This window comes from Podarcis muralis, chromosome 7 (assembly GCF_964188315.1).
Source record: "Podarcis muralis chromosome 7, rPodMur119.hap1.1, whole genome shotgun sequence".
Classification (NCBI taxonomy): domain Eukaryota; kingdom Metazoa; phylum Chordata; class Lepidosauria; order Squamata; family Lacertidae; genus Podarcis; species Podarcis muralis.
This window is the reverse complement of record NC_135661.1, coordinates 37049175-37066873: the sequence shown is the minus strand read 5'-3', so window position 1 is coordinate 37066873 and position 17699 is coordinate 37049175. Positions and strand designations below refer to the sequence as shown.

The window sequence follows — 17699 nt, the reverse complement described above, 5'->3', positions numbered from 1 at the left end:
AGATATATATAGATGATGATAGATAGATAGGTGATAGATAGATAGATGATAGATAGATGATAGATAGATGATAGATAGATGGATAGCTAGATAGATAGCTAGATAGATAGATAGATAGATAGATAGATGATAGATAGATAGATGATATATAGTTAGTTAGTTAGATAGATAGATGATAGATTAGATATAGATAGATAGATAGATAGATAGATAGATAGATGATAGATAGATGATAGATAGATAGATAGATAGATAGATAGATAGATAGATATAGATAGATGAGAGAGAGAGAAGGAAAAGGTGTGTGTGTTTTGCAAGGAACCACAAAGTGTATTTATCCCTATCCGTTGGTTTCAGCCCTGCCTTCTGCTGAATGGAGGCATGCAAGTTTGCTTAAAATCAACAAATGTCACCTTCAACTTTGCTGCATGCTAAAGTTTTCCTTTGCAGGGCATTTAGCTCAACTCTGTTTATTAACAATATACCCACGACCTAACCATGTTGACTCTTGCTCTTGTTGTTGTCCGCCCGGTCCCCCCCCCCACCGCATCATTAAGTTTTGCAGATAGAGGGTTAAAAACAAAAACTTCACAAGTCATTGCATTCCTAGGAGGATCCCTCTCACATGCACAGACACCATCCTTTAAATCTCCTTCTTCTTTGTGGCAAAATGCAAAAGAGGATATAATCTGTTGGGGATTTGGACTCTGAGAATTGGCCTCCTGAGGTTTGATCATGGCGCTGGAGATGAATGGAGATGTATCAACTCTGACATCTCAAAGCTATGCAATTTGCTGTGAGAGAGAGGAAGGACTGGTGGATTCAGTGGAGGATGGGACAGAGACCTTTCAGTTTCTATTAGGGATGAGGATTCAGCCAAGCTGGCAGGAATAACTCTGCAAGTCCAAGAACGAAAACAAGGACTGCAGGTTCTTCTCCTGTTATAAAGACTGAAAGAGCCAGTTGCCATCACCTGTAGGATACAGTCCCATTAAAAACGAGGATTCTCAGGAGGAAACTTCCCAGGTGAAGAGAAATAGGCATGCACAAACACCTTTGCTGCATCATTATTATTTTTTTACCCACCACCATGCAATTTGGGGAAAACACCGCCTCTGCCAGTGTAAAGTAAAACCTGTCAGTGCCCATGGTACCTTCCCAATTCTCCCATTGCAGATGCTATTCACAGTCTCCCCCACTTTTTTAAAAAAAGGTTTTAAATTAACATTTAAATTATTTTCAATCCTTTCCTTGGCTACATTTCCCTAATAATCATTTCTTTCATGATTGCGTCCATCTCCTTATAATTGTAGCATCCCTCCCACTTTCTTTTGATTTCCTTTGATGCTCATTTCTCCCTCCATTCTTTCTTCAGTGAAGCCTAGCCCTCCTCTTGCCCTCTGGATCTAACTCCCTTCCACAGGTTAGTAGCTATTGATCCAACCATTCTTTTTCATCTTACTTCAGAAATTATTAAAGGCTCTGCTGCTTTTCCCTATCAACAGCCTCTTGGACTTCAGTTTTGTCCTATTCCTAGGTCAATTGTTTAACTCCCTTTTCTTCTCATGATTTCTCATCTTATCCTTTTCTCTCTAATTCATTCCTCCTTCTGAGAGGCATTTGTTTGCCTTCTGTGAGGGCAGGAAGCAGCTACTCATGATTGCCATATGATCTCTTGTTTCAGAGCCAGCGTGCTCCAGTGGGTAAAGTGTTGAACTAGTGCCCAGGAGACCAGGGTTCAAATCCCCACTCATCCATGAAGCTCACTGGGTGACCTTAGGCCAGTCACTGTGCCTTTCAGCCTAACCTACCTCACAGGTTTCTTGTGGGGATTAAATGAGGAGGGGTAGAACCATGTTTGCCACTTGGAGCTCTTTGGAGAAAAAAGTGGGCTATAAATGCATAAAATAAGTAAGATGGCATCCTTCTTGCACCTGAACAAATTGTAAACATGGGAGGGCCAGAGGGTGAATGCTGAGGGGAAGGCTAGGCAAGGGAAACATTCTGGCCCATATCATAGATGCAAAAAGGGCAGAAGGCCACAATGGCTGTCCCAGTCTGAGACAGGATTTTGGATCTAAGGAAGGAAAAAGGGAATGGGAGTATAAGAGCAAGAGAATCTTGTTTGGATGAAGCTATAGAACAGAGAGGAAGCAAGAGGGAATTGCTATGAACTCCTCAGCCCCTTCAGGATCCAGCATGATTTGGCAGCCCCAAATGGACCAGAAAGAGGAGGAAGACCCATTGGCCCATCTAAGCTCAGTACTGTCTACACCGGATGGCAGCAGCAGTCCAGGAGGTTGCCCCCCCCCCCCCCGGGCCGTCTGCAGAAACCAGACTCTGAATACCCATTCAGTACAGATCATTTTGAGTGGAGTCGTATTCTCCTGCCAGGGAAAAGAACGCTGGTGGCCGTGGTCCAATCCGCAACAAATTGCCTTTGTTCTTCCAATTAATTTCGCCTTCCACTTAGTGTGCAGCACATGTATAATTAGCTCTCCGAAATGAGAGGGAAATGTTGTTCTGGAAAAAAGCGTATGAAATACCCCAAAGAGACCGTCCAGCCGGCTCTCCCCAGTGTTCTCCATCATATCTGTTACCACTTTAATTACCAGTGAGCTGCCTTGTTTAAACTTATTTTATGGATGAGGCCTTCCCCACTATTAGGAAAGCGGCAATGTAGAAAAGTGGTGAGAAAAGTGTCACAGAAACTGCATTTTTCTGTATGGATCTGACATTGTGCATGTGCTCCCTTTAGCTGGGTCAGAAATCCCTGTTGTGTGAATGTCTGGATATAACATCCATGCGGTAGGTGGGCATGGGGAAAGAAATCAAAACATAAAACATTTCTATTTGGAAAAACCTTGGCTGGCTTTTTAAAGTCTTTTACTTGAAAACTCAAGCAGACCAGTTATTCCCCACCTTTTAACATGCAGTATGTCTGCTATATAGGCACTGTGGTGTAGTAGTTAGACTAGGATCTGGGAGAACAGGGTTCAAATCCTCACTCAGTCATGAAGCTCATTCAGTGACCTTGGACCAGTCACTGTCCCTCAGTCTAACCTGCCTCATGGGATTTATGTGAGAGTAAAATGAGGATTTTGTCTTCCTCTATCCTCCTCATCAGAATGCCAAGTTAACTCAGTTTCTGCACCAATGAAAGCTGCATTCGAACAGCCACAGATTTTGCCTGTAATTCTGGGAGATATGTGCTGCTCATGTCTCCTAATCTGAGGTGCCAACTGTTTCAGTTTCCTTGATTCAATTCTCTTAGTTGCAGCAAGCTCTAGAGAACATCTCAGAAACATCAATTCTTCCCCCACTTCTGCTTTCATTGTCAATTGTCAGTCTAGCAACTGTTTTAAACACAAACACATTCCCCCATACCCAACTGGTACAAATTTATGGGAATTTAGGACTAATGTTAGCTTTCTCTCAGATTCCCTTTTGTCCTCTTCTTATAAAAGGTTTTCAGAATTTTCAGCACTGGACAGTTCTCTGTCTACTACATCTTTGTTAATAATCTCACTTCTGATTTTATCCTGCCTGCTTTTAAACTGGCTGGATATATATTTACTACAGTCTTCCTCAACCTGGTGCACGCCAGATATTTAAGAGTAGCACTCTCATTAGCCCTGGACAGCTCAGCTTAGCTGACTGGGACTGATGGGAGTTGGAATGGGGGTTACCAATGTTGTGCCTTCTAGATGCTGTTGAACTACAGTTCTCATGTTGGCTGGGGCTGATGGGAGCTGTAGTCCAACATCTGGAGGGTGTCACATTGTCTACCCTAAACTAGAAGATGACAAATTAGATGAGGTTTCATTTGCTACATATATATTTCACCTTCATCCAATGGCATTCAGGGTTACTAAAGCAAACACAATTTTTAAAGAGTAGATTGGTGGCCTCTTTAGATCTAGATGTTGTCGGACTCCAACTCCTATCAGCTTCAGCTACCATGGCCAATGATCAGGAATGATGAGAGCTAGGGGTTCAACAACGTCTGGAGGGCACAGCGTTGGTTACCCCAGTTTTAGATACTGATGCAGCCTACTCTAGTGATTCCCTCTCACAATGGAACAATCACAAGTTCTTTTTAAGCTCCTGATCATTCCTGTTTCACCACATCCTTACCTGCCCCATGTCACATATGATGTCAGATATGGGGTGGGTAGATGTGATTGTGGGAAAACAGCTATGGATCAGGATCCGTGCCAGCCCAGATTGGCCCACTGTCTGGAGGCTCCCTGTCTTTATCCGAGAGCTCTATGGCCTGTTCTGCCTTCCCTCGGGGTATCCTGTGTCCTGGCTCCTACTTGAAGATCATTGACTTACAGCATAATTATTGCCAAGGTGTTTATTCCAGAATCCATTACAGTGCCCAGATGTAGATCAGACTACAGGGTACACAATTCAGAAGTTCATAGCAGAGCTCTAGGATACATGGCTAGTGTAAGACATTGTCTCAGCATTTGACATGCCCCTTGAGCTCCCCCTTTGGAGAGTGGGGTGGGCCCAGTAATTCACATTATTATCATCCCAAGCCTTGAAAGAGGGCAAGCAAACAAGTGCTCCTGCAAGTAGGCTGGACTTGCTCATGCTGTCGCAGCCAGCACTGCATTCTTGGAGATGAAGGCAAAGTTGATTAAATTGGTTTACTATCTGATCCAACCTCAGAACCTCCTCAGAGGTGTGGAGCACTTCTATGATGAGAGGCAGTGCCAAAGACAAGTCAGGTGGCTGCTCCTCAGGATGTCTGATGGTACCTTTACTTGACAACTGGCTCAGTCCCTCCCTGGTATACAGATCAATATCTCCCAAACCATTGGGCCCCACTTCAAGATCCACTTCCATGGCCTCATTGTTCTGCTCAGCCCTGTGAAGTTGTTTCCATGGGACTAATGACACCCAAAAATTTAAGTTACCCCTGGAAAATTGGTTGCCACAACAGTATTTTCTGTCCTTTGTTGGGCTTATTAGGTGCTGATAGCATAAGCTAAGTTGATGTACATCAATACCTTCCTGACTTTTCCTACTAAAAGGAGGTTCACATGCCATTATTATTGTTTTGCCACTTTGCAGAGTTCTATAAGCTGCTGAAGAGCATAACAATTTATGCAAAACAACAACAGCCCCAAAGCAAAGCAAAATAACAACAAAGAGTTTGAGTGCAAATTTGTTTCCTCCGCAGAATTTTATGCAGACAACAGAATCCACCTCTCCATGCCATTATAATCTGAGTATCCTTGGACTAGCTTTTTTATGACAGCACAGACCACAAACTGGAAAGGAAGAAAGTGGAAGAGACATAATTGCGCACTATCATTACTGAGCACTAAATGAACCCCATGGAGCATAATGCAGAGACGCATACTTCCTCATGGTGCCTTTAGTTCCCCAGGGGGGTCTGTTAAGTACTTTGTAGTTCTCTTCGCCAGCCTGAAAAGAAGCCACCACTGGGAGTAGAGCTTAATGTCCAAATTCCCAAATCATTTAGAGCAAGAAATATGTTCACGCTTGACTCATGGGGAAGCAGAAATGTACATATCAGAATTCAGGATGGGATGCCAGATAAACAGATAACAACTAAAGAGTCTCCAGTGCCTTTTATCAACCAGGCTGCACATATGATTTATGGATAACTAGCGATAAAACATTAAGGGAGTTTTGCTCTGGAAGCAAAGGTATGCTGGCCAAGGAGGAGCTGTCCAGTGCTGAAATCCAGGCAATTGTTTATAGCCTAAACAAAAGCAACCTCACTCTGCTCGTGGCCCTCCACGTTTTGTGGGACTACAGCACCCATCAGCCCCAGGCAGCATAGCTAATGGCAAGATATTATGGGAGCTGTAGCCCAACATTATATGGAAGAAATCTGACCTAGAGCATTGGCACTGAAGAAAAAGGGCCAATTTAAAGGCAATGGCTTCTGTCTCCTATTGTATGCATGGCTTAGTGGAGAGGGGAGGTAGGAGACAATGCAGCTCTGAGCCTTTTTCATCTGCCAGAGCTCCAGGATAATTGATGGGCCCCTTTTCTTGTGACAAATGATCCATGACCCATTATCACCCCCACAAAGAGCAGTAGTGTGTGTGTGTGTGTGTGTGTGTGTGTGTGTGTGATGATATGAAATGTATTAAGATCTGTGTAACTGCTATCCTATGCCTACTGTGAGTCAGCTCAACTGAACTCAGTGATGCTTTAACGAGAGATCTGTGGCTTGCCAAGGTCCAATATAACCTCTCTTGTAAACATGTTAGGATTTACATTGTTAGGGTGAAAGCAGGGACCCCATTAAAAAAAAAAGGAAAACAGCAACCAGCCTGTTTGATTTCTCCCCTCATTCTTTGACTTGCTTGTTATGTTAACCTGTCACAAGAAACTCAAAAGTCGTGGTATCACCTCAATTCATTTGCTAAGATCAGGGGGCTAGCTTAGAGGACATGGGGTAGGCTATGTAGCACACACAGCTCTGCTGTCCTACGCCTTACCTGCTGCCCATCCCCTGTATCTGCTGCCTTTGGCAGCTGCCTCACTCTGCCTAATGGTTGGGTCGGCTCTGCTCAGAGTTCAAGCAAATTGTTTCAAGTTCAGAGGCTAGCAGCCCATCCGCTGCTCCTTGAGAAGCTTTGCACAGAGGCCTTTCTCATTTTGCCTGGAGGGAGGGTTTCATCACAGCCGTGCAAGGCCCACTCATGGTTGCTGCAGGAAACATCTAAGAGGTAGGGTTATAATCTCGTCCTGGGTGTCTGCTGTTGCCTCCTTTGAATCGCAGCCCAGATATGGCGGCTGCTTCCTTTTCAGTACTCTTCTTCCCCTGTCCTTCATCTTTCACATGATTTAATTTCAAAAGAGCCACAGAGAGAGAGAGATCACAGCAAGCCTCGAGCCCCTTCGGAGCAAAGCAGAGGTTCAAACGGTGGCGTACAGAAGGATTTGTTGAGCCCTGTTCACTTCCTTAATGGTAAACACACTGCCTAGTTTAATGATCACATTTCAAATCCACATGTGGCCCATTAAAGTGGTAACATCAAAGCTTCAGTGTAAGAAGGCAACAAGATAAATAATTGGAACAGACTCTGTTTTTTTATTAAAAACAAGAAACAGGGACATCGTGCACTAGAGGGCAGTATCTGCCATAAAACTGCAATGTGGATTTATGCTTCTAGAGGATGGGAAACATAAAATCAGCTATGGCCAAACTCCAAGGAGAGGAAAACAGATGTCCCTTTGTGCCAGGAACCAGAACTGTCATAGGAAGATAGGAAACAGCCTCAGCCCAAGTCAGGCTACTGGAACACCCCGCTTGGTATTGTCTACACTGACTCACAATGGTCCTCCAGGATTTCAGGCAGGGATCACTCCAATCTTACTTGGAGATCACAAAGGGTAGATCAGGTTAATATGTCAACAGAGGTGGATCACCCATCAGGAATTACTAGGGTGAGCAGGTGAGTTTTAAGCAGGTGCCTAAATGTCAGTCATGAAGGCTTCTGCCTGCTGTTCATTGGAAACACATTCCAGGAACAGGTGCTGCCACACTAAAGGTCCTACTCTTAGTGTAGCATACCAATTTGCTAATGAGAAAGGATGGCAACCAGTCATGGAAGAACAATGCCAAGGGAATTTGAGTGCATTTAAAAAACAAATGAACAAAATAAAATCAATCTATGCTTTCCAAATTGAGGGTTTAGATGACCCTCTCCTCCCCAGTTGTGGTTGCTTTCCAATATAGGAATGTTAAAACAAAAGGTGCCAGTGTTGTGTAGTGGCTAGAGTGTTGGACTAAGACCAGGGATGCCAGGGTTCAAATTCTCACTCAACCACGCAGCTCATTTGGTGAGCCAGATTCTTAAGCTTAACCTCCCATGGCTCTTGTGAGCATAAAATGGGGAGGGAGAAAGCAAAGCACACTAACATGAGCTCCTTGAAAGAAAAGTGGGATATAAATAAAACAAAAACAACTCCACTTGAGAAGTCCAAATTACTCAGATTCACAAACGAGTTTTGTATTTTCAGTTGTAGCTCAGTGGGTTTTCATTGCAAAGAGCTGGTGCACCCAGCTGGGTGTCATGGAGCGCTGAGTAATCAGAGATCAAGTGGTGTGTTTGTGTGTGTGAATCAAGGCTGACTGTAATCGTGGAGTACATTGTTTTTGGTGTGGGCTGATTACAATCAGCTCTGTGCTATTGCTTTTTTTACTTCAACTGATGAACTGCAAAAGAAACATCAATTGCAAACTTGATGTTTCCAGGCACAATTCAAAGTGTTGGTGCTGACCTTTAAAGCCCCAAATGGCCTCGGCCCAGTATACCTGAAAAGCGTCTCCATCCCCATCGTTCTACCTGGACACTGAGGTCTAGCGCAGAGGGCCTTCTGGCAGTTCCGAGAAGCAAAGTTACAGGGAACCAGGCAGAGGGCCTTCTCAGTAGTGGCACCCGCCCTGTGGAACGCCCTCCCATCAGATGTCAAAGAAACAAACAACTATCGGACTTTTTGAAGACATCTGAAGGCAGCCCTGTTTAGGGAAGCTTTTAACATTTGTTGAATCATTGTATTTTAATATTCTGCTAGAAACTGCCTAGAGCAGCTGGGGAAACCCAGCCAGATTGGCAGGGTATAAATAATAAACTATTATTATAATATTATTATTACTTGTAATCTCAGGGGCAAATGGCACTTAATACAAGACATCTGTGATCAGAATTCCCATTCTAGCCCTTTCCACCCCACTCTGACCTGCTTTAGCTAAGGAATGAGGAACCTGTGCCCCTACAGATGCTGTTGGACTCCAAGTCCCATCATTCCCAGCCAGCATGTTAAAAGATTTGGGGTGATGCGAGATGTCACCAGTAGCAGTGTAGTGATCATGGTGCTTACCTGACCCGACAGTCACATCTGCTTACCGGGGAGGTGGAGGGAGGTCATCGAAGTGCAAACACATTGGCAGAATCAATCTGGCACTCCTGCTGATGTGTTTGCACTGCATGAAATTCCACACTGCCTCACCCTTCCTTCTCTAGTTCCTGGTAACCATCAGAGGCTCAACTGTCAGGAGGTTAGGTGAGCACAGTTGCCCCACCATGCCATCTGCTAATGGGTATGGAATCCTTCAGGCAAACCAAGAGCAAACAAGGGTTACAGTTTATGGTTTTTCTCCAGTGAGACAAACCATGGGCCTAACTTTGGACAGCACACTAAGCCAAACCCTGATTTAGCTCACAGTACCACTGGAGGAGCAATGTGGCCACAATCTCCTCTCCAGAAATCAGTGTGCTCACATAAAGCTGGTTTATTGCTATTTGTGAACTGGGGCACTGTCACAGCATACCTGCCTCACATAAGCATGTAAGAGTAATCAATCCCTTTTGTCTCAGACCAAAGGCTTATCCGGCTCAGCATTTTGGTCAACAATGGCCAGCAAGATGCTCCTGGAATGCTCAGAATCAGAATGACAAAGCAACAGCCCTTCCCCACTGTTCGCCCGCCAGCAACAGGTTAAGAGGTATAGGGCCTCTAAGCATGGAGTTTCCATTTAACTATTATAGCTAATAATATAATGCAGGAGCCTTGCTGGATCAGACAAAGGGCCTATCTTGTCCAACATCCTGCAGCCCACACTGGCTGACCAGATCCCCCTGGCCACCCCAGACCCCATGGCAGAATAATTATTCAGTGTGCAAAGACTTCCAACCAAATGTTATTCACTAAAGACACAAGATCCGCAGAGTGCATGTCCTACACACAGATCTAGCCTTATTTTAGAGCAATTTCAGCATTTTTATTAGACAGTTCTAACAGGACTGGAAAGTCTAAGGCTGGTGGTACACAATGCATTTTCTCCTATCTCCCTTTGCTTTCTTAATACACCTTAAGACTTCCTTGGCACCTTGAGTAATAACAGTGTCCACGTTATCACCACAACAGACATGAGATGTTTTATGAGTGGCACAGATGGTGAACAACAGATGATGCAGAGGGGTGGAGAAGTATCTTGCATGTTTTAGACAAGGTGGGGGGTTATTACAACTTCCAGCTAGTCACCCCAAAGAATCCTATCTTCCTCTCTTTATTTCTTGGTGCCTATTAACAAATGTTCATCTCCTAAAGGGGTTCTACTGCTGGGAAAATATATAAATGAGAAGGTTCCCAATGTCTTCTAGAGCCCCCTACAGCTATTAGCTTGAGTGGATAAAGACCTCTTACAGACCAATATGTGGCTCTTTCAGTTACAACTACGTAGATGGAATCCCACCTAGCTCACATCAGGCTTGCTGAGTCTTTTCACAAGCAAGCCAGTTAAATGGAGGGGCTAACCAGCAAGAGCAATTGACATATAACCTGGCCTGTCATGGGACAGGTTCTCTCTGTGCTATCAGCAGCTAAGTTTCAAAGCAAACATGCATGGGAGCTTATCATACGCCCCATCTGCATGGTATGTTTAAAGCAGTATCATGCCACTTTAAACAGTCAGGGATCCCCCCCAAAGAATCCTGAGGATCATAGAGTTCCAGTTGTTATGAGACTCCTTTTCCCCTCTCAGAGCTACAATTCCCAGCATGATTTATCAATCACTCTCTTCCTAGGGAACTCTGAGGCTATACTGTATAAGTATGTTGATGCAAAGTGTAGTGGATTCTTAGGCTGCAATCCTAATACACTTGTTTAGTAGCAAGCCCCACTGAACAGCAGGATTTTCTTCTGAATTAATATTTATAGGATTACACTGTTTAAGAGTTCTAGTCTTCCAGCTGTTGTTGGGAACTCCAGCCAGCATGACCAATGGTCAGGAACAATGCAAGTATGTGGTAAGGCCAGAGCTTCTCAATCTCTAGCATAAGGAAATGTTATATTTGCATTTACGTTTATCCTGGTGCAAATGACATTTGCTTTGTAGCGTGCTGGATTGGGGTTGCGGCTATCTTGTGCTAGAGCACCTACCTGCAGCAATAGGCCCTGTCTCCTTTGTTGCACTCTGCTGGGATATAAGATCAATCAATAGCAAGATCCTTGACCAGTGATTATTAAAAGTGATTGGTGGAATTCCCTTGGAGGGCACAAGGCACATGGAAAAGAGGGGGTAGTGATTGAAGGTGCAGGAAAGGATATGATCCTGAAGCAGGCGGGGCTATTTTTCAGTCACCAAGCCAAGACCCAGGTAGGCCCATGAAGCACAGGACCTTCACTGATTCACATTGGCTTTGGGATGGTCTTCACATCCAGCATCCCATTTAAAAAAGAAGGGAGCCCAGGATGAGCTGCTGGGATGTCACAGTAATACTTCCCTTTTATTTTATGAGGAAGGCAGAACCATCCACCCCCAGTTAATAATAGGTTTAAACAGGTAATCTCCATAGCTGGGAATAAACTAGCTTTCTAAAGGGATATCTCCCAACTGCAGAAGCCCATTCCCAGGGCAGAACTGCCTGCACCTTACTGAAATATGACCTTAATATATCATTTGCCCAAAACCACAAGCTGGTATCATGAAGAACACTGGCTGATAATAAGAAAACTAAAAAGAAGAGTTATGGTTCATGCAGCCTAAATCCCCCAGAGCAGATTGCTTGTTGTATTAAATCCATTACTAACAGGGCAACATACTGGCACAATGACAGATTTTAGAACACGATGTTTTCATTCTTGTACTCCAGTCCACAAAAGTACCTTACAAACACATGACAAATTTGTTGTGCAGGCTGATGGAAAGGACTAGTCTTTAGCCACGTCATTGAAAATAATTACAAAAAGGCCACAAGTAAAAATGTTTTCTTTTTCTTTTTAAAAGTGCGACCTCACAAAAGCCCACTCATAATGTTAGTATTTTCAATTCAATTCTTATCAAATTCTGCAATGCCATCAAATTCTGCTTAAACAACTGAAGTTTATAGAACATGTTACTTTGAAAAACTGTGTGAAACCCACAAATACACAAGAAACCAGAATAGAAATTGTTCCAAATCTAGCTATACAAGGTACATTAAGAATGCAAGTTCTACAGCAGTAGAAAAATGCGTTTACATATTAGCAGTTGAAAAACAAAGGAAAGAAAACAAAAAGGCCGTCTTCAAATCCCTGTAGGCTTGTAAAAACCGCTTCCTTCCAGCACCCATCGTAGATTATTGGCAAGCTGTTGAGGGGATTAAAAAGTAAGACACATTTATTAACAAGAATGCTACCAGAGAAAACTACCAATGTTCATAAGCAGTGTTAACAAAGTCTGCATCTAAAAATACTTTTAACTGAAAAAATAATGTAGCAAGTAGAGTCCAAGATTAGGACCAAGGATCAAAAACACTACTCAGCTATGAAGTTGCTAGTCCATGACCTTGTCCCAGTCACTTCCTCCCAACCCATCCTATCTCTTAAGGCTGTTATGAAAACAAACAAGAGGCAGAACTACATATGTGACCTTGGGGTTATTGAAGGAAAGAACACAAGGAGAGTCTGGCTGCTGAAGCAGGCCCAAATCCCATGTACTCCCACATTCTGCTCTCCCAGTGGCCAACCAGATGTCCCAAAGGGAAACCTGCAAGCGGCACCTGAGAGCAAGACAACTCTCCCTGCCTGCAATTCCCAGCAACTGGGATATAAAAAGCAGGATATAAACACTATAAACAAGCAAGCAAGCAAGCAAATGTTCTGACCATGCAGCCCTTAACGTGGGAGGGAGGCAGGCAATGTTAAATCTGAAAGGAAGTGTGGTTACATGCTAGCAGTGAACACATTTTCTGAATGTGGATTATTCTTGCGTAGCCAAAACAGAGCCATCCAAAATAATCCAGAGGCAGGGTTAGGGAATTCTCAAGAAAACCTTGGGGGAGGGGGGAAATATGGAAGGAAGGAGAGGCTCCCAAAACAGCCCCAAAAGGACTAAGTATGCTCAGTGGTCATGGAATGCCAGCTGATTTTGTGGGTGATAAGGGGAGAAAATCAGGGAGAGAAATGTAATGGAATATCCTGGAGGTGGCCATGGGTGTCTGGCACACTGAACAGGAGCCCTCCACACTGCAATAGTTTGTGGTAGGTTCCACTTGTTTAAGAACCTTATTAACTAGCTTGTTGGACCACTAAGCCAGGCCCAACACTGGCCACTGTGGTTTCTCTGTAGCTTGCAAGCAGAGCATGAGGTGACAGCTGTATCCTGCCAGCTGGTATTCAAAGAGATATAGCTCTATAGGCTGTATAGCGCACAAGTGACTATTGTTACTATCAGCTGTTTCTATCAACAAGACTCTTCTCCACGCAGCCACAGCTACACCTGGTGGCAAGAAGTGCCATCCATTTATTTCTTCTATTTACAACCTACTGCCAATAATACTCCAGGAAGTATTATTCTATTAAACTTAAGACACTCTGGAAAACTAGGGCATGGCACCCATCCAGTGTTTAGCAAGCCAAGGTCTATTTAGCTTTAGCACTGTATGCATCTGGTGTGTGAATCAGCTCCTGTTCTAAACAGAGGGGTAAATTGTTCCAACCTTTGAAAACAGACAGTCCAAGCCTAGCACTCTTTGATACTTTCAGACCCAATTAAAATACAGGTCTACTTTTAGTTTTTTTCTGGTAAAGGGGTGGTGAATTAGTAGCTCACCAGATGCTGTTGGGTGCCAACTCAACCCCAGCATCATGGCCAATCATCAGGGACAATGAGAATTGGGAGTCCAGCAACATCTGGAAGTTCATGGGTTCCCTATCCATTTTAGCAGGTATTTTCCCTCTCTCTTACCAGAAGAAGAAAACAAAGCAATGTAAGATTGTGGTGCTGGTGCAGCCCATCTTATCCCCTTCATCTGGGTTCCCAATCCACCAGCTGAAGCCACTCTGCTTAGCCTGCCCGCTCCCAGTCCAAAAAGATAGTTTCAGCTCTCAACATGTAGCCCTGCTTAGCTTGTTCTGCAGACACTGAACTCATTTGAACATGATTCTCACTTGATGTTTTAGTAGCAGGTGCCTTGTTCTCGCCTTCCAGCTCCTCCACTCCAGCTTGCGTCATGAGATCTGCAATGTTCTTCTCCAGGTCGTCAATACGGCAGCTCATGTCATCAAGTGAATCAAGTTAAAGAAAACAGACTAGAGAAATGCAAAAGTGGAGAGACACCACCTGAACCTCAGAAAGCCTAGACAATGATGTTTTTATAACTAAGTAAATTGGGCCTCATTATAAAAATGAATAAAAAAGATTTCAATGCTTTGTGGAACTAGCACTGTTACAGGGGCCACATATAACACATCCTACACTTGTAAGAAATTGGTATTTTAGTGTGGCAGCATCTATGCTTTGGAAGTCTTGCTTATTGAGATCAGGGAGACGCCTTCACAGTACTCTTTTTGGTCCCTGCTAAAAATGTCTTTGTTTAGATATGCCTGCCCAGATATTTAAAATGTGGTGCATTTTTAGTTTATTGCTTGGTGTTTTTTTTTTAAAAAAAATCATGAATGTTTTACATTGTTTATACTAATAATTTTATTGTTTTATTCTCTTTGTAAACTGCTTTTTTACAATCAAGCAGTATATAAAAGTAAGAACTGCTCAGCACCTGCTGGAGCACTAACAGCTTTAGAACACAGTAACACACGCAGGACATGAGGCCTCTTCTACAGTTGCTCCCAGATGACCAGTACTCATCAAGTTGTTATGGCTAGTAGCTATATGCCAAGAAATCATCATTCACTTCCTGCAATCCTGCCAGGAAAGACAATCCTGGGCTGGGGGAGAAATAATATATTATCTGGTATATAACAGCCCTCTACCTTCCCTTCCTTTGTCCTCAAAAGTTAGGCTCCATCACATAATGTTTTAACCATCACTCACTCTTCCCAGGGAACTCTGGAAAATGCAGCTCTGTGAGGAGAGATGGAGTCTCTGAATACTTCTTAGCACTTTTAACAATCTACAGTTCCTAGGATTATTTGGGAGAACCCATGACTGTTGAAAATGGTATGATACTGCTTTAAATATGCAGTCTTTGAAGGAAACAAGTCATTCAGGGGATTTATAGAATTCATCCATTCTGTATATCAAACAAAGAGCTCTGTTTAAAAGATGGAAAACCCAAAGGATATTCCGGCCAATAATCTGGTCAGACATGGTTTGAAACTTGTCCTGCATTTGCTGCAGCAGTGTCTGCACCTGATGAGAAAAAAAGAAGAGTTTTGCTTTAAACAGGAATTATCTGGGGCCACAGGATTTTAATTTCTTAGCCCCCGGGTGCAGTATTTAACCCAAGGGAGGCGTTTTGCTCAATGCTAAGCCCTGCAAGTGAAATGTTTCCATTACAACTTCTGAAAGTGAACACTGGGTTCTGACAAAGGTCCCAAGCATACTTGAGCTATGAAACATTAAATGAAGTTCTGAAGGGTTAGTTTTGTGAAAATATCTCTTCTCGTGGAAACTGCCAGGCTGGCAAATAGCAAATTATTAAGCGTGGCGGGGGGGGGGTGTCTTGTCAATCCAACAAATATAAAATTGCATAGAGCATCACCACTGATAAAATATTATATATGGATGTTTCAATGCTAGGGTGGGATCCCATGAATAAGGATACAAAATGCATCCTGAAATATGTTTCCATAATGCTCTGGGCCCAATTCAACGTTTTGTAGCCTGAGGTGGCCAAGACTGTGACTCCCCACTACACCACATACAAAAGGTGACTGGACTGCAGCTGAATCCAACTTTAATGCTGGTGACAGGATAAGAATTGCCAACACTAGTATGAGGGCAGAGCACCAACTTAGCAAGCCAAAGGGTAGGGCATGCACCACACACACAGCCCTGTCCTCCAGAATCCTATATTGGCTCCCTGTCGCTCAGCATCTGCCCCTACCAACTTCATTGTAGGAAGTACCCTAATAGATTGTTGTATTCTAAATATTAGTATTAGTGAATCTTTGTTACTTCCAAACTGCCTGGGAAGGATCTGCGTTCTGAAAGGCAGGATGTAAATAAATTTGTTATGTACATAGTGTATATGTAAGAAAAGGGAGGGGGCAGAATGTGTGTGTGTCTTAGGGCAGATTACAAAAATACACTATATTAAAATATATACATTATATAATATCCATCATATATACATTTCTCTCTCTGTAGTCATTAACATAAACAGCATAGAGCAGCCCCTGCCCCAAATATCCATAGAGGCCGCACCCCACCCCAATGCCACCCCCAATCTCTGTAACAAGCAGAGCCCCCCTCGGTTTTCATGGCAATCAGACCCGCCCTGACCACTCCTGCCCTCGTCTCCATGGCAACCCCCACTGCTAGGTAGGCCCGCTTCTCTCTTCTCCATGGCAACCCTCTCCCCCACTTGAGTAGCCCCAGTCGGTCTCCATAGCAACCGAAATCCTTTCCCGCCCGCTTCCTGCATTCCCCGCGGCTGCCTTTTTTTCCGCCTCACCACGGCGGTGAGGTCTTGCACGGTCTTGGGGTCCGTCTCGGCCATGTCGGTTCTCTCCGGCTCCAGCCTCTTTCCCCTCTCCAGGCCCGACTCCAGAAGGCGCTTCCGGCCTCGCCTACGAGATTTCTCCGCCCTCTCTCGCTGCTCCGAATCCCCAGGCCTCGCGAGACAAAACGAACAGGACGAGGTCGAGAGATTGCAATGCATTGTGGGATTCGTAGTTCGCCCCGTTGGACGCCCTGACAGGTTTGTGTGCGTGTGTTTTGTTAATATAAATTATTTTCTTGTATGTGGTTGTGCTTAATTATTATTTTAAAATTGCCTTTTGAAACCCGTTCTGGTCAAGAAGCAGGATTAAAAAAAAAACCCTTTCATAAGTAGGAGCGGGGAAAGAGGCAGAGCTTGATGGGAAATGGAGTGTTTTTAACCATCCAGCGGAGTGGCCTCATAAGGGGCGAATAGCATTGTGGGGAATGTAGTCTCTCTGGTTCACAGAGGAAGGAACATTTAGGGCACTCACAGTCTAAACTCAAAATAGGAAACCGCGAAAGGTCGTACCGCTCTAGACCTTTCATTTCTTTGTTGACCTATCTTCTGTATCCTTTGCATTAGGAATCTAGAAAGTCTTTAGATTTGAGATCAGAAGCGATCAAAAGGACTCCAGTAAAATGTGACTCTACTCTTTTTGCTGTCTCTGTGGGGCCAAGAGCTAGGAGATGAGCACTGTGGGAAATGGAGTCATGGGTGTACTGAAGGTATCAGGAGCAGGCAGGTGTAAACTCAGAAGTGATAGGGTAGCCACTTGCACATCACCCGCCCCCCTAAAAGGACAATGATTTGCATAACATTTGCACATACGAATTTATATTTATAGATGCAGATTTTAAAATAAGTTCTACAATTGCTAGAGAAATAAAATATATTTTAAATAGAAATGCAGTCATCTAACTTTAAGCTACATTTGGACCAGAAAGCCCTTGAAATAGTGGACACCATCCCGCAGAGAAATGTCTGGGTTGCCAAATTAGAAGCATCCCAGCTGCAAATAAAACATTTTGAATGTGTTGTAAAGTGCAATATACAATTGTGACACTAGAGGGCAAAGGTGAGCTATAGCAAATCCGATGCATTTTTCAAAACGATTTTTTTTTTAAAAAAAAGCATTTTCAAAATGTTTTTAACATGTATGTAGATTCCACTCCAGACTCCGAGATTTCAGGACCCAAACCTGGGACATAAGGGTACCCCCTCATGAAGTCATGGAGTGGTATCCGGAGATGGAGGTTAATTGAGAGATGG

At 43.6% G+C, this 17699-nt stretch overlaps 1 protein-coding gene across 1 annotated transcript; it reads right to left on the bottom strand.

The window, feature by feature from the left end:
* Positions 1 to 11619: 11619 nt before the first annotated feature.
* On the bottom strand, positions 11620 to 16552 carry HSBP1 (heat shock factor binding protein 1). Its single transcript, XM_028740142.2, has 4 exons — positions 16401 to 16552; positions 15067 to 15133; positions 13933 to 14049; positions 11620 to 12130 (listed from the first exon to the last, which is right to left on the bottom strand). The coding sequence occupies exons 1-4, from the start codon at positions 16443 to 16445 to the stop codon at positions 12120 to 12122; spliced, it is 240 nt and encodes a 79-aa protein (XP_028595975.1). The 5' UTR covers positions 16446 to 16552; the 3' UTR covers positions 11620 to 12119.
* Positions 16553 to 17699: the final 1147 nt, after the last annotated feature.

Bases quoted from the DNA above. Each gene is read 5' to 3' on its own strand.
- HSBP1 (XM_028740142.2), bottom strand. From the start codon at position 16,445: ATGGCCGAGACGGACCCCAAGACCGTGCAAGACCTCACCGCCGTG. The intron at 15,134-16,400 runs GTGAGGCGGAAA...TTTTCTCATCAG, and splicing joins TGCAAGACCTCACCGCCGTG to GTGCAGACACTGCTGCAGCA. The intron at 14,050-15,066 runs ATATCCTTTGGG...AACTTGATTCAC, and splicing joins TGACCAGATTATTGGCCGGA to TTGATGACATGAGCTGCCGT.